The 12,135-nt window shown below is 40.6% G+C and overlaps 1 protein-coding gene across 2 annotated transcripts in view; it reads left to right on the forward strand.

Annotated features, from left to right (window-relative positions):
* The window catches only part of LOC146550034 (low-density lipoprotein receptor-related protein 1-like), a 79,352-nt gene that overhangs the window by 23,264 nt on the left and 43,953 nt on the right, over positions 1-12,135 (forward strand). For both annotated transcript variants that reach the window (XM_085259139.1, XM_085259140.1), the window contains exons 3-6: positions 672-809; positions 8,008-8,127; positions 8,316-8,444; positions 8,591-8,851. In XM_085259139.1, the coding sequence (XP_085115265.1) occupies positions 672-809; positions 8,008-8,127; positions 8,316-8,444; positions 8,591-8,851 (648 nt within the window). The remainder of the gene's footprint in view (positions 1-671; positions 810-8,007; positions 8,128-8,315; positions 8,445-8,590; positions 8,852-12,135) is intronic.

Here is a 12,135-nt window from a genome sequence, read left to right on the forward strand (position 1 = left end):
TGGGATTAAATAATAAATAAATAAATGATAAAGTAGTTGTACTGCACTGGAAATCTGCAGGCATACTTGTTTTCTCATATGAAACTGGGTCAAGAATCAATAAGGGAATTGGATCGATTAGCAAATTCAATAATGGAATTGGTATCAATAAAACCTCATCAATCCCCATCCCTAGACACAATTCCCTTTGGGGAATCTTTCACCTGTGATGATCTTAAAGGTCGCGGATTTAACTATAAGGGTTTTGTCCATATAATACTAGGAAATAATAAGCCAGGACCTCACCAGAGTAGTATGCAAAACTAATGGACAACCGAGGAAAATCTCTGTACAGTTTCTCTTTGCACATGACAGCCTCCTCAATAAATGTTATAAAATTAAGCAACATTAGAAGAGTTCTTTAATGAGTCATAAAGAAATTTAATTCTTTTGATGCCAGGAATTCACTTTTAAGTATGTAAAATGCGTTTAATAGTTTTATGAAGCCTCATTAAGCTCAGTTGTGAATTTACGATGTGTTTTTGTTTTTGTTGTTGTTGGGGGTTTTTTTTTTTGGGGGGGGGGGGAGGTTAGATGCATGCATTATTCTGCTTCATCTTTGAGTTTTACTGCCTTAAAATATTGCCTTATACATCTGCTTTTACTTAAAAAATCTTTTGCATGTTTTCCAGGCACACACAACAAAGTGAACCAGTGTCCTGTCAATAAATATCCATGCCTGGATGTGGAAGTTTGTCTCCATGCAAGCAGATTTTGTAATGGAGTCGTTGATTGCACTGACGGCTGGGATGAGGGGCCTCACTGCAGAGGTAGGAAACAAAGTGACACACACACACACACACACACACACACACACACCCCTTCTCCTCTGTCATACTGACACTTTTGCCCTTTGTTGTGGGTCAAAATTAACCAGACAGTTTCTGTTATAGACAAAATGTTCTTGTCTTTCCATCCCAAACCATCATTTTTATCGAGTCATCCCCTCTGTTGGGCCATTTAATGAGTTGGCCTGTCCTAGCTTGTGCAATTACTATGGAATTTCTCTTTCAAGGGAAAAAAAAGTCATTAATTTATCAATCAGCTCTGCTATGAGGCTGTTTCCCCCAATCCTAGCAGGAATAATAAGCATTCAGACCAGATGCAGCTGAGAAAAATCCCATCACATCCTCCCCTATTAATTAGAGACAACAGAAGAATGAGTGATGGAACATATTGAGTCCATAGTGTATTTCTTTGTTGCAGCTAACAAAAGAGCAAACACTGGCTGCCTTTTGAGAGCTGACTCAGTATTCTGCAAGGTAGTGCTCAGATATCCTGTAACTGTCTGAAGTTTGTCTTTGTCACATCTGCCAAGAAGGATAGAATCAGAATACTTTATTGATCCCTGGGGGAAATTATTTTTTTGTTACAGTGCTCCATTATAAACAACAGTGTTTGTTTGTTTTGTTTTGGGGTTTTTTTTGGTTGGGGTGGGGGGGAGGTTGTTTGTGTGTCAGCTGAATTATTTGGAGACTAAGAAACTTGTTAGTGAATCAGAGCGATAATAAAGGATCTGGATCAAGGATGTGGATCGCAGCAGTTTATATTCACTATTCGGTTATACAGGCAGCCTGTCAACAGACATGCCAATTCAATTCAGTTTTATTGATATAGCGCCAAATCACAAGGTGCTTTATATTGTAAGGTAAAGACCCTGCAATAATACAGGCAGACAAACTTTAACCACTCCTCTTTAAACTATCTATACACCATTTGCAATGACATTGCAGTAGAAAAGCTCCCAAAGGGGCCCCACAGGGGGGTGTGCAAGGCACAGCAGCTGTTTGGAGAGAGTGGGGCAGAGTTCTAATATGCATTATTATGAGCTGATATTTGATGTAAACTCTTAGTTCAAGTACTCTCTTTGCAGAAGTGCAGAAGAGTATTGGCCTTGACAGAGCTCTGACTCAACGCTGGGACATCTGCGTTCGTAATTTTGTGCCTCTCCTTTTCCATTGTGCTGCTCTTTTCCTGGAATATGAAATTACTAAATCTAAATCAGATATTTACCATCAACAGTAAAGTTTCAGAGTATCAGAGACCTGGATCAAGGGTGAGTCTGCTGAGCTCTCAAACATTGGCTAATCTTTTGCCATTTAAAAAAACATATTAACCAAAGCGTCTGATGTCTGTTCCACTATCAGCAACACAGAGATCTGATCTCTTTATCATTTATTGGCTTTATCTTTGTATCAGTTTACAGCTTTAGGCATTTGATGCAAGGTTCTATCTCTATTTTCGGTTTGCTTCCTTCCATGTGCTCAAAGAGTAATCGTGAACCACGCTGTATCAATATTAATCCTCCACACTGAGTTGAGTCATTACAAAAAAAAGTTTGTGTGATTAGTTGAGACCAGAAGAAAACGAGATGTGTTGAACCACAGTGTGGGTGAAAGTGTTAGTAACCCACACAGCGGTCATCACTGCTACACAAGCCTTTTATGCAACGCGGTGATGATGTCATCCCGTTACAACGTGCACTGCCCTGAGGACACAGGTCCAGCTGTTTTCAGTAAGGCAGCGCTCTACGCACACAAGTACTTAAACACACCGGCATGTGTGTGTGCCTGTAATGCATACATGCATGCCCTCACATGTGCACACAAATATACACTTACAAAGTCACATTCTTACTCATGCAACCAAACACATGAGCTGTGTGTCCAGAACTTTTGGCATTTGTGAGACCGCCTCATTTCAGGGAAAAGGCTTTCACAAGCTTCGTAGTGTTTGCTCGTACAAACTGCCAGGTTGTGCAAGTATACCTGGCCACTGATATTTGAAAGCACACTTTGTCATTCAGCGTTTCTGAGTAATTCTGTCAAAGTTGTTGACAAGCGGTTAGAAAGGGGAATGCTGCACGGTATTTCAAGCTTTCTAAAATAGGTTTTCTGTTTTTTCACAGTGTGCGGAAAGCCTTGGGGTTAAGTAGCTCGCTTTATGTACTGGAGTGATAAAAGGGAATCAACATTAGTGCTTTGATGGGATGTGAATCAGACAGTTAATTTGACACCTGACTGTATGCAAACATTTATAATTATCAGTGAAATTATTACACAAATGCATGAATATACTCTAATGTTGGTCACCTTTAAGTTTGATCTTGCGTGATTATACTAGTTGGAGCAAATTAGAAAAAGATGATATCATCCAGCTTTATATACTGGTCATCCCATATTAAATCTAGGAACAAAAGTAGGTTGTCAAAAAGGAGGGTAGTTGTTAAATTGATATTATTAAACTGCATAAATGTCTAATAAGATAATAAAGTAATTGTGATCATATCGTCTGATAAAGTCTGTGGCCGGAGTCTTCACTACATGGGCACACAGGTTTATAGATTTTGGACAAGGACACACAATTTGAAAAATGCCCTTTGAAGTAAAGCAGTCAAGACATCTCAACTTTAATTCAGGATGTTTAACAGAATATTGTTCAGAAAATGTTGGACTTACTTATCCAAGCTCAAAAGGAACCGGAGCATTGACTAATAAGTATGTTCATGGCCAGTTGTATCCAGTGTCCTCGCTATTTCATATATTAAAAACATAAAAGTTTATGGGCTGGCCAGAGGGGCCGATGGCGCGATATGGCAGCCTCGCTTCTGTCAGTCTGCCCCAGGGCAGCTGTGGCTACACCTGTAGCTGCCTCCACCAGTGTGTGAATGTGAGAGTGAATGAATAGTGGTATTGTAAAGCGCTTTGGGTGCCTTGAAAAGCGCTATATAAATCCAATCCATTATTATTATTATTAAAAGATCTGGAGTTGGTTCCAAGTGTTTCTAGCTGTTCATTGGACCTCTTAATGTGCAGGTATTTAATGCAAAGGAGGCCATCCATATTTTTGAGTGGTCAGAAAATAACTGCAACTTCCAAAAGTTAATTATGACATTATTTTGTCAAACCTCTTGAAGACTACACTTCAGTCATTGTACAGTTTGCTTCATTTTGAATCTGCTGTGGTGGCCTACAGAAGCAAAAATATGAACACTGTGTCATTGTGACATGAATGTATACAATGAGTCTGCAAAGCCATGGATGTAAACTGAAGCTTCACTAGCGAACTGAAGCATACAACCTCAAGATAGTAGTTCTAGTTTATTGTTAATATTGCAGATAAATGCGATGTATAATATTTTTATGGCCATGGGTCCCTGTGCCTTGCTCAGGACAAGAGCATTTGAAAAGTTACCATGTGGCTTTGCGAGAGTTCAAACCAAGTAAATGAAACCTGTTTAATCAAATAGACTGTTGGCAGTTATGAAGTCCTTCTGTCGTATAGGTGGTTGATTTGCAGGCCTGCGTTTCTCTTTTCTTTGAGGGTGAGGAAGCCTCTCTTTCAAGACGCAACTTTAGACCTGCCTCTTAGATGTGAATGATTGACAAGGCAAGAAAAAATGGGGTCATGGCAGTGTTATTGAGTCTCCCCCCCCTCCCCCCTCTTTCAAGGCACCCCACTGGAACCCTGATTATTGTAGTGAGCTATCGCTGTTGTTTATGCAGAGCTTTAATTGTCCTTCACGTTCCATTGTGTAACTGTGCAATGACAATCGGTCATCGGACTTCAATCGGACTTGAAGCTGCCTGTGGAAATACTACATTATAAGCTTCATTCATGAGTGGGTCTTGACCTAAATTGGTTTATGGGCTGCAGTTAAAAGTGAAGGCTCTACAGTGCTGTAATCTAATCATAAATGATCATTGGCTGAAGATAAAAGAAATTGCATGTATTGAATTTATTTAGCAAGTTGTGCTGCTGCCATGCACGGGAATGTGCTACAGCAGGTGTACTTTGTGAGTCGTTGTACATTTGTGTTTGAGTATTTGTGCAAGTTTAAATTTAGACATGTGGGCAGCATACTGCCACTGTTTGGGAATAAGCTAGCTACTGTTTGCTCATTACTCAAGCTGCACTATGTGTGTTTGCAAATGGTTACTTTGCCCTATTTGATTATCAAGCCTGCAAACAACTGGCAGGAGATACATTGTATGCTCACTGACATATAGCTTTATAGTAATGTTAGCTTTTGCCATCAGCTACTACAATATAAAGTGTGTGATAGAATCCACAATTGTAATGCTCACAGTCACAAAGTAGTTTAAGGGAATGAAGCGTCTTAACTCGAGATACAATAACATCATATTTAATGTGAACTGCTAAAACATGTAAGGTGCACATATAGACCATTTTTAAAAAGAAATCTTCAGATTGCCAGAACTTTTTTTTTTTTTCTTTTTTTTTTACAAAACATGGGGCCAAAAAACGTGAACGTGACATCATTTAATGACACAACGTAGGATAATGTGAGGCTTCCGTCTGTGGCATGTAGAAGGCAAAAGCATGTGTAAACCTGTCTGCAGACAGTGAGAGCGCAAAGAATGTCCTGTGAAACGCCTTTCTTTAAAATGTCACACGCTGAAATCGCCTCTTTATACAGTTATGATATCATGTATAGAAATAAAGGCTTTTTTTTATAAAATAAAGCTGATTCATTTTCAAGCCACTTGGTGGATAGATTATGATAAATTGTCTTTTGCTGACATTCATTAAGTCACTCATTTGTTTTTTAACTGTATGAACTCAACACCAAAATGTGTTTGTCTCATTCAGCCTGTGTCACTGCTGTAGCCAGCCTGTCAGCATCATGATTGGGTTTTAGAGGAAAATGCCAACTTTCATAAATTTCCTCACGGGCTGAGGAAATGAGTCCAAGGACAGTTCTTCCCTTCTTTCCATCTCCGCCCTCTCTCCTATTATTATTCATCATATTCATGCTATTGTGTCGTGCTAATCACACCATTTACTCGTGTGTGTGTGTGTGTGTGTGTGTGTGTGTGTGTGTGTTAATTGAAGGCAGGCCCTAATTTAGCACAAATAGTCAGAATACACATATTGGTGGGATTTTACTGAAACCTCAGAGTTCAAGTAGCAACCTTTTCTGTCGTTACTATACATGAATCCTATTTTCACTGATGCCTTGAGTGTTTACATGAATTTTAAGACATTCAAACTAAATTTGTTGTTTAAAAACTCTTTAGCCTGCTAGTCCTCACATCAGATGTCTCCCTTCTTCCACATAGAGGTCTATAGTGAAATTGAGGGTTGCCATCCTTGCAGTAACAGGATCAATGACTCTGGCGTGCTGGTTTAAGACTGAAGGTCTCCAGTGTGTCACTGTGTGATTTGTTTGCTTCGTTCATTAGCTCTGGTCAAACGTCTGACATACAGCTGTTGTTTGTTTGCTTAGAGCTGGAACGTTCTAACCTCATCCTCGAGTCCTGTATGTGCAGTTTACACCTCCAGCCTCTCCTCTCCCTTCACTTTCTTGTTTTTCTTTTCTTTTTTAATTGTTTCTTCAGTTCTTTCTCCATTCATCTGTTCTCCTCTGAGGTTGGATCAAGTACGTTTTTCATGTTCACATCCCAGAATCTTTTTTTTTTTTTTTTAACTGTGACTAAGGTAAAATATTACATTTGTTCAGCGATACATTAGCCTTAATTTTAACATGAATTCGCTCTCCATTTAAATCCAGAACCTACTTTGACCAAACTCTGTCAAATGTATGAAAACCAAATCATCCTTTTTAATTCATAGGACCGTTATTATAACGGATCGTTACAGATTCCACTTAATAATTTTTCATTTGTTGGATTTTTATGACTAGCGTTTATGGTATATAACAGAATAGTCCTTAATATTAGAATATTCCTTAATATAATATATAATATTTAAGTATAATGTCACTTTGTTTCACCCAGCCTTTGCTAAATGGAATCCATGAACCTGGGCTGTGATAAACATGCTGGGTATTTTAGCTCTCTGCTTGCCTGTGGTCTCTCACAGCGTGAGCGTTGCTGAGTGGATTCGATATGGGCCACAATGTTTGCTGGAGACTCTTCCTTTCAACGGAGCCACAACAAAAGAGTCATTATTGCCTAAAGTGCCACAGGCTTTATATAATAAGGGTCCTTCAATAGGTCCAGTCTCCACTCTTCACAGCCGTGCCACGACTAGCTGCAGTACACATAGTGTATGAACGATTATATTGTTTTTGTTGGAGGTTGGGCTAAATGTCTTTGTGCTGCTAGAAGCCTCCTTTTTTACTTATCTTTTCTATTTTTGGGGGAAATTTGCTTTGACCTTAAGTTTTGTTTTTTCTATGCTCTCTCTCCTCGGTCCTGCTGTTCATATTGATATGAGGTTAGAAGATGAAGTCTTATCTAGCTAATAATCAGTCCTAAAACCAATTTTAAAAAAGAATTGACTTGTTAATCTGGTAATTGAGCAGCAAAATAAGTAATGACTTAAAGTGGTTGAAAGTTCCTTTACAAAAATGTTTGTTTTAATGCAAATAGTTGTATGGTGAACACTGATTCATCTGTGTACTTTACTTTGGAATATGAAACGATTTATATGCGTGTCTCTGCTGAGGGAGCTTTGGAAATCCTCACTGAATGAGGAAAAAGTCACCTTAAAGCACCATGACAAACAGTACATACTGTTTTAATGTATTTAGACTCATGAGCAGTGTCATGTGACAAGAATCTATCACAGCCACACAACCCTATTTATGCTCTTGGCCCGACACACACCTCTGCATGCTCATGCACAACCTACAGAGGCCATGAGGATGTGCGGATTCCCCTCTTTCATTTCATGTCAAAAGGATGTGACCGTGAGTTTCCTCTGAGGCTGGAAAAGAAGAAGCTCTCTAATGTGTGCACATTCGAATCACCGCGTCTGTCACATGCACAGATGAATACACACACTTAACCACAGTCCTTTTGTCTCATACACACATTCACATGCACTCGCAGTCTTGCAGTTCTGTAAGACAGGATAGGATTGGACACGATAGCATGCCTCTGTAAAGATTGCCCTGGGATCATCCCTGCTATCCTTAATAGTATTCATGTTTCAGCAGTATTTAACACGCTCTATGTTGCTCTGTTTTCCCTGGTTTAGCAAACGCACCAGACTGTGCCTCCCATGGGTGCGAGATTGGCTGTGCAGTGACTCATGATGGGCCTCGTTGCTACTGTGGAGATGGTTACGAGGTTGCTGCAGATGGAAAGAAATGTAAAGGTGGGTGGTGATTTGGCAAATTCATTTTAGTTTGGCCTAAGACAAACAGAAAGTAACCATCTGGTTGCTGACTGCAGGGGACAGCATGTAGAGGTGATTCAACCAGCCTTTGGAAGAGAAGAGAACACTATCTTAAAGTTTCATCATTTACTGTGTGTGTTAATGCGCTTTTGTGTTTCTTTGTGTAGATTTCAATGAGTGTGGTGTGTATGGAGCATGCAGTCAGACATGCACAAACACTGAAGGCAGCTACACCTGCAGCTGTGTGGAGGGCTATCTCCTGCAGCCAGACAACCGCTCCTGCAAAGCCAAAAATGGTGAGGGGGTGGACAGGAATCGACAGAGCCCAATGATTATAGTTCACGCTGAACCAGGAAATGGATGGCCAAAACATTATGCAGGAGATCATATTCCTTCCTAATATTTTCTCTCCTCTACTTAAAAATTTGTTAACCTCACCCAGAGCCTGTGGATCGTCTGCCTGTTCTGTTGATCGCCAACCTTAACAACATCCGATGCACCTCCCTGAGTGGCTCCGCGACCCGGGTTCCTTCCATCGCCACCAAACAGACCATGGCTATGGACTTCATCTATGCGGAGGAGACTGTTTGCTGGATAGATGTGGGTGATACCCCCGCTGCCACCCAGCTTAAGTGTGCCAGCATCCAAGACCTGAAGTCTGTCAGTAACAACCGCACCATCAACATCTCTCTCAGCTTGCACCGTGAGTAGAAGTTTACAGACAGTTGTTGACATAGTTTATATTTTCCTGTTTTCTTTAAAAGTGGTCAGCTGTGGGTTTGCTAGCTCAAACTCTACTGTAAGCTTGTCTCCCAAAAGCAGCTCAAACCAACTTGAAAGTGCCAAGAAGAAATGCTGAGGCCAACTTTATTTTTCAAAAGATTTTTTTTCCTCTAAAGAACAGGGGCACCCTGACACACCACTAAACTATCCCATAGAAGCAATGTGTGTGTAGCAGACTTACAGTTATATAATACATACAAGGCTTCCAGCATGCCTTTAGTTATTCATTTGCATACTTCTTGACAGGTAAAAGCAACCTGCTGGGAAGTTTGATTCATGCACTGACTGTGCGGAGCTTTTCAGAAGCCTGGAAAAGTATTTTTCCGCTGCTTTTGTTTGACCCATGCTAGTATGATCAGACACTGGTCTCTTATGTGATGGTATTTGGCACTAGGGTTTGCCAGACAAAAGTGCTCTCTGCCTTTTTCTAAGTCTTTCCCAGGACTGTACATTTTGTCCTCTGAGATGTGGTGGATAGGCAGCACATCTGTTTTGTGAAGGTAGCATTGTCATTGTGCATTGTCTGAACTCACAGGCTCCGAGTAACAACCAGATGCACACAAATGGATGTGCACAGTATATGATTACTTCCTATTGAGAGACTTACTCATATAATGCTGAAATGAATTATCTGTGATTGCAAGCCTGCCAAGGTCTGTTTTTATTCACCTGGCTGACAGAGCCGTTACTCTCTAAGAATGGGGGCAGAATTTGCAGACAAAACACAAAAAGCAAGGGCATGGTTTGCATGCTCGTAAACACATACATGCATGTGAGAAGTTTTCCCTTGAGAACCTGGCCCCAGGCGAAGAACAGCAGACAGGAAGAAAACAAGTGGAGTATCTGGGGTGTGTAGACCCTGAAGTGTGGGACACAAAACCTGTGTCATGATTGAAAGTGCCTTGGCTCATATCCACTTCAAATGAAGCTTGTGTAATAGTCGTCACTGTTGACAGCCGGGGCAGAGGCTAGAAGCTTTAGAAACTCTGGGGTTTTTCCAGTCTATTGATTCAGTCATGAGTCCCTCATATCCCGTCTCTCCCTTATTGTGTTGGCTTTTTGCTGTTGCTTTTTGGTCCAGTGCTCTTTTGAACCCCGTCTTCTTGAAAGCACAGCGCAGTTATATTTCGGGGAAAAACATTTCTATCAACCTGAAGAAGCACTGCTGATAAATGTATTTGGCGAGTGTCAGATATCAGATGTCATACTGAAGATACCTGTGGCATACTCACTGCAGCTCTCGCCTAAATTAGGAATCCGTGATCTGATTTGATATAGAAAATGTCCACAGTCACACGGAATATTATTATCATTTTAATAAAAGAGTCAAAACTCACAACTGGTCGTGGCAGATGGCTCCTTATTCCTGATCCTGGTTGTCCGGGTTTCTTCCTGTTAAAAGGGAGTTTTTCCTTCCCACTCTCGCCAACTGCTTGCTCATGTGGGATCATCTGATTTGGGGTTTTCTCTCTGTTAGGGTCTTTACCTTACAATATAAAATGCATTGAGGTGACTGCGGTTATGATTTGGCAATATATAGGTTTAATTTAATTTAATTTAATCACCGATTTTTCTATTTCTGGTATGCAAACCCGAGTCCACGTTCCCTGATAGTGTGCTCTTTTAAGTGGTCTAAGGGATAAATTATTGTGAGGTGTGGAATCGGGAGAAACACCAAATGAAATTTAAAGGGAAGGATGAAATTGAGAATGCGAAACCGAAGGTAGTTATATGATACACCTTGAAGCAATATGTATATGTGAGTGGTCATATCAATGGTATTCACATTCCTCTGTTGGTTTATGTCAGCCTGAACACTCACTTACATTCCTCGAGCCGTCTCAAGTCATGTCCAGTCAGGTCACTTCAGCATGCGCACGCACACAAACCCAAATACCTTTGAGTCGTTCAGCCATTACTTAGTAACATTATGTTTCATGAAGTGAGATTTGACACTTTCATCCATTCTTTTGTTGGATTTTTTCATTATATATTGTTTTCCTCTGTATCCTTTTTACTGCGACGCTTAAAAAAGAAAGCATTTTGAGATAAGAGTGCACCCGTACAACCTCCTTCAACTCAAAATCTGCTCATAAAACTGGTCCAAACCTGTTCGCTACAGAGGTTTTAACATATTCGCTTCTGCCCTGAACTTTTCCAGATGCTACCCAGAGGAATTTTTTGTGACAATTAAAATAGGCGAATGTGTCGGACCAGGCTTTAAACAAATTTTATCATTCCAGGTCCCTTAGTGCGGCGTCTGTGTAATGTACATTAGGCTTAATAAAGGAGGTGATTGTCCAGAGAATAGACAGTAAGGACGTGAGCGTGCTGCTTTGTGTCATATCCTGTGAAACCTGGCAGCAACCGTCGCCTAAACCAAACATAGTATTTCAGGTAGTAAGCATCTCTCTGACATGGATAATCTCCTGCTGTCCGCTACATGTGTGAAAAGGAAGCTGCAGACAATGTCTGGACCTGATTCACTGGACATTCATGTGTATAAACTGCTTATGTCTGTTCTGTTTAATAGAAGCAGGGATCAGGTGCTCTAGTAATAGCACGCTGGGCAGACTTAGGGATAGGTGTAGGGTTGATGCAGGGTTCACATGAACTGGTTGATTTATAGCTTTTGGGAGCCTGAAAGAGAAGCGCAGATAAGTGTACAAAGGTTCCAGATGTGGCCAGCTCTGTCTGCATGTTTAATTCTCCTACTGTGAAGATAAAAGGAGAGCAGAGCTGACCCGTCCCATCCTCTCCACCCTCTAAGCGGAGCTCCACAGCAGGGACCAGCACATCTCACCATGTCTGTCTTTCTGATGTTGTCCTTTTTGGGCATCTTTTTCAGAAGGTTTCATGTAAGGTTTTTGTCTTTCATCAGATCTTCTTATCTAGGTAATTACATCTCCTTTTTACTTGTTCCAGGGGGAGATTTGCCATAGTATAACTGCCTCTTAAATAGAGGTCAAATGTCACATCCCTGTAGACAAGCATAATCGCAGTACTCCCAAAACTCTGCTCTTTAGGGGTCAGTGACGTTTTTGTGCAGATTAATAGGATCTTCTTGGCACAAAGAGGATTATGGAAGCTGAAAAATCACCATCTTTCCTGCTTTGTACTGACATGTAAATATAAGAAGGCATTTGTCTAGTTTGAAGAACTGCTAAGGCTGTGGCCTTGTATGCTTCCTATTTTTTTTTTTAA

This window comes from Mchenga conophoros, linkage group LG20, assembly GCF_057382185.1.
Source record: "Mchenga conophoros isolate Kocher_MC1m ecotype Shallow Benthic linkage group LG20, M_conophoros_male_GT1.1, whole genome shotgun sequence".
NCBI classification, from domain to species: Eukaryota; Metazoa; Chordata; class Actinopteri; order Cichliformes; family Cichlidae; genus Mchenga; species Mchenga conophoros.